The sequence below is a fragment of the Adiantum capillus-veneris genome, chromosome 27 (genome assembly GCF_014529385.1).
Source record: "Adiantum capillus-veneris isolate H3 chromosome 27, ASM1452938v2, whole genome shotgun sequence".
NCBI classification, from domain to species: Eukaryota; Viridiplantae; Streptophyta; class Polypodiopsida; order Polypodiales; family Pteridaceae; genus Adiantum; species Adiantum capillus-veneris.
The window spans coordinates 139,417,204-139,420,054 of NC_140957.1; the positions used below are offsets into that span (position 1 = coordinate 139,417,204).

Consider the following 2,851-nt stretch of genomic DNA (forward strand, 5'->3'; position numbering starts at 1 on the left):
CAAATGGGGTCCTGATAGTTGGGCTACGCTTGAGAAACTGAACTTGATTACTATGCATGATGCTCCTGTCTTGAGCAAACTGTTATGGGTTTCCTTGCTTGAGGCAGATAAGATTACTAGATCCTCTTATGGTTTAAAGAAAGGAGATCATGTGTATCGCATGTGAGTAAAGTTTCTTTTGACTTTCAAGAATATTTGATGTAGAGTTTCTAGTTTTTGTGATTATTTTAGTTTTTTCTCAAATTCCTTGTTATGTAGTTGGATCCATAGAGAGGGCCTTCTACAAAGGATTTTTGATAGGGCCACAAAGTTTGTGGAGGACTTGAGCAACATTGTTGGTGGTATTTTGTTGCCTCATGATTGCTCTCTTGTCTGTTACTTTGAGGAGCTCAAGTTTGAAGCACGACCCTATCTTTATCCTTTGGAGACCTCTCTTGAGCTAAGACAAAAGATGTTGACAAGCAAGCTATGAAGAAAGTGGACACGGTACGCATGGCATCTCAGTGGGCGGCTAGCCTACAAGTCAAGCTCATCATACTTTTATTTCAAGCTTTTCATAATTACGAAGTGTCTAGTGATGTTATTTTGTTATAGATTTCTATTATTCTTGGTTGGAAAAGGATTTCTACCAGGGATTCCATTCTTAGCTAAGCAGTGGGCACAACTATCAACTGGGGAAGGATGCATGTACTCCCCTTCCATGCATAATCTCACTACTTGGGAGATGGAGGCATGTCCATGGTGGATAGACATGGCTTTTGGGCATGTATTGGCGAGAGAGAGAGAGCTTCACGATACTATGAGAGTTGGTGGCACATCCGTCGATGTGCCTCTCCCTCTTAGAGTGGACGAGGTTATATCCGGTAAATGGCTACTCAAAATAGCCTCAAACATAATTTGTCTAAGATCTTTAAATTCTCTATTTCCTAAAGTTATTTGTTATACATACCGGTAATATTGTGTTTCTTTGCTTTTTTCAAGCTACAAATACTTCTCGCAAGGGAAAGGAGGTGATTGTTGAGACTAGGGTGGATGCAAACATGGACAGAGAGCATGGTGAGCTTTCACTTGCGATGCAATTGTTTGTTTCGCTCATTTATTGGAGTTAAGTCACTTTGTATTGCCTCTTGTATCACAGTACCTCTTGGGGAGATTGTTGCAAAGAAAACCATTTCTTTTGTCTACATCGTTGTTTGATACTCCCTTGTCTTCTCTGTCCTCATTGCCTGACTCACGATGCATGGCCATTTCTGGGGACTACATAGCCATTGCTGCTGATTTTAGGGCCGCTGTTTGACATCCAGCATGGATTCGTGTTCATGAGCACATGGGATGTGCACGCCTCGATGGGACCTTGTGCGTGCGTGGTGGGAGAACAGTCGCATGGGCTGCTGATTTTATTTTTTTGGATCTTCCCTTTGGTGGTTCCCCATTAGCCCCCCCTGTTGTACCCCTTCGGGATGTTTGTAGCGAGGATCATGTTCGTGCAGGCATGCAACTTGCATATTCGAGTTTGTCATTCTTAGGGTGGTTGTTGATCATGGTCTCTATGGCAGGTTTTTTCTTCATTCATAATTTTATACAATACTTGTTGATTTTTGTTGTGTGTTTTCTATTGTGACTTTTGAAACCTCTTGCAGGAGATACCATTGGTTGGGTTGAGAGATTTTGTCGTGCATCAGAGATGGCTATTCATCGTCGCATTGTGGTCCTCCATCATGGAGCTTATGGTTATGGTAATAGCTTTGGTGATCGGATTGAGGTAATGCTCTTCTACATATTAACTTGTTTGTTTCTCATTTTGGTGTGTTATTATTATTGTGATTGCCCTCTAATTGTCTATGTGGTGGTGTAGTGTCATTGTTCTCTCTTACTTATGGTGCATAGGGTTGGCATGCAACCACCTTGCTTTGTGGTTGAGAGCACCCCACTATTCAATTGGCTTGGCATGCAGCCTTTGGATTCTTACATGATGCACCATCTTCCAGAGTCTTCTCTAGCCAGATCATCATCAGGGGAGCCATGGCGTGGTGGCTTGCAACAAAGTCACTCTTTTATTGCATGTTTGTGGAGCTTCTTTGTAGGCCTGGAGGTCTTTGTTTGGAGTTGGGATGTGGTACATCACCCGTATTGGCAGAATGCTTAGGCATAGGGCGGGTGTGTGCAGCAGTCGACATTGATGACACTTTGATTTCAGGTTATGTGCAACCATTATTCGCCCTAAAAAGCGAAGCAGAGAGGGAGCCTCCACCTCCCTTGATGTTGATGATGTGGGTGACATGACTTCGCGTGTCAACCCCTTTCCTAACTAGTCAGAGTCCACCTTACACTTCATTTCCCCCACCTATTTTATGTTTCCATCATACTTTTATGCTATTTTGTCACTTTTTTGTATCATTGTTTAGTATTTGAAAATTATGGATAATGATTCAAACAACAATTTGAGATTTCTTGTGCTTTTAGGATGTAGATTTTGTATTGCTTGCATGTGAATTGTGAGACTTATCTTTTTCTTTTTGTGTGGAAGTGTGTTGCCAGTTTATGCTGGGGGGATCGAAAAAACCATGGCTACTGATATACGATACGATTTTGACACCCACAAGAAGTGTCAGAGACGCAATGTCTTTATTGATGACGAGTGTGACTCTTCATAGTCACGAGATAGAACCATAGCATTTCTTATTGTCATTAGAGTGCAGAGGAACGACATGCTGTTCTCTATATTCCATTAAATAATCCACTTGTTATCTTACAAATCTGAAGAAATCTCTATTTTTTTGTATAAGATATGGAAATTCTCTCTTAGTACAGTTCTAGAAACTTTGTAGATGTATGAGCATTGTTGACTTGC

At 41.3% G+C, this 2,851-nt stretch overlaps 1 protein-coding gene across 1 annotated transcript; it reads left to right on the forward strand.

Moving 5' to 3' along the window:
* The first annotated feature begins 799 nt into the window (after positions 1–799).
* On the forward strand, positions 800–2,312 carry LOC147422835 (uncharacterized). Its single transcript, XM_086503136.1, has 6 exons — positions 800–863; positions 982–1,056; positions 1,491–1,556; positions 1,641–1,762; positions 1,856–1,879; positions 2,229–2,312. The coding sequence occupies exons 1-6, from the start codon at positions 800–802 to the stop codon at positions 2,310–2,312; spliced, it is 435 nt and encodes a 144-aa protein (XP_086359262.1).
* The last annotated feature ends 539 nt before the right edge of the window (positions 2,313–2,851 follow it).

Coding starts and splice junctions, on each gene's coding strand:
- LOC147422835 (XM_086503136.1), top strand. CDS start 800: ATGAGAGTTGGTGGCACATCCGTCGATGTGCCTCTCCCTCTTAGAGTG. Junction 864..981: donor AGTGGACGAGGTTATATCCG/GTAAATGGCTAC, acceptor GCTTTTTTCAAG/CTACAAATACTTCTCGCAAG. Junction 1,057..1,490: donor AAACATGGACAGAGAGCATG/GTGAGCTTTCAC, acceptor ATGTTCGTGCAG/GCATGCAACTTGCATATTCG.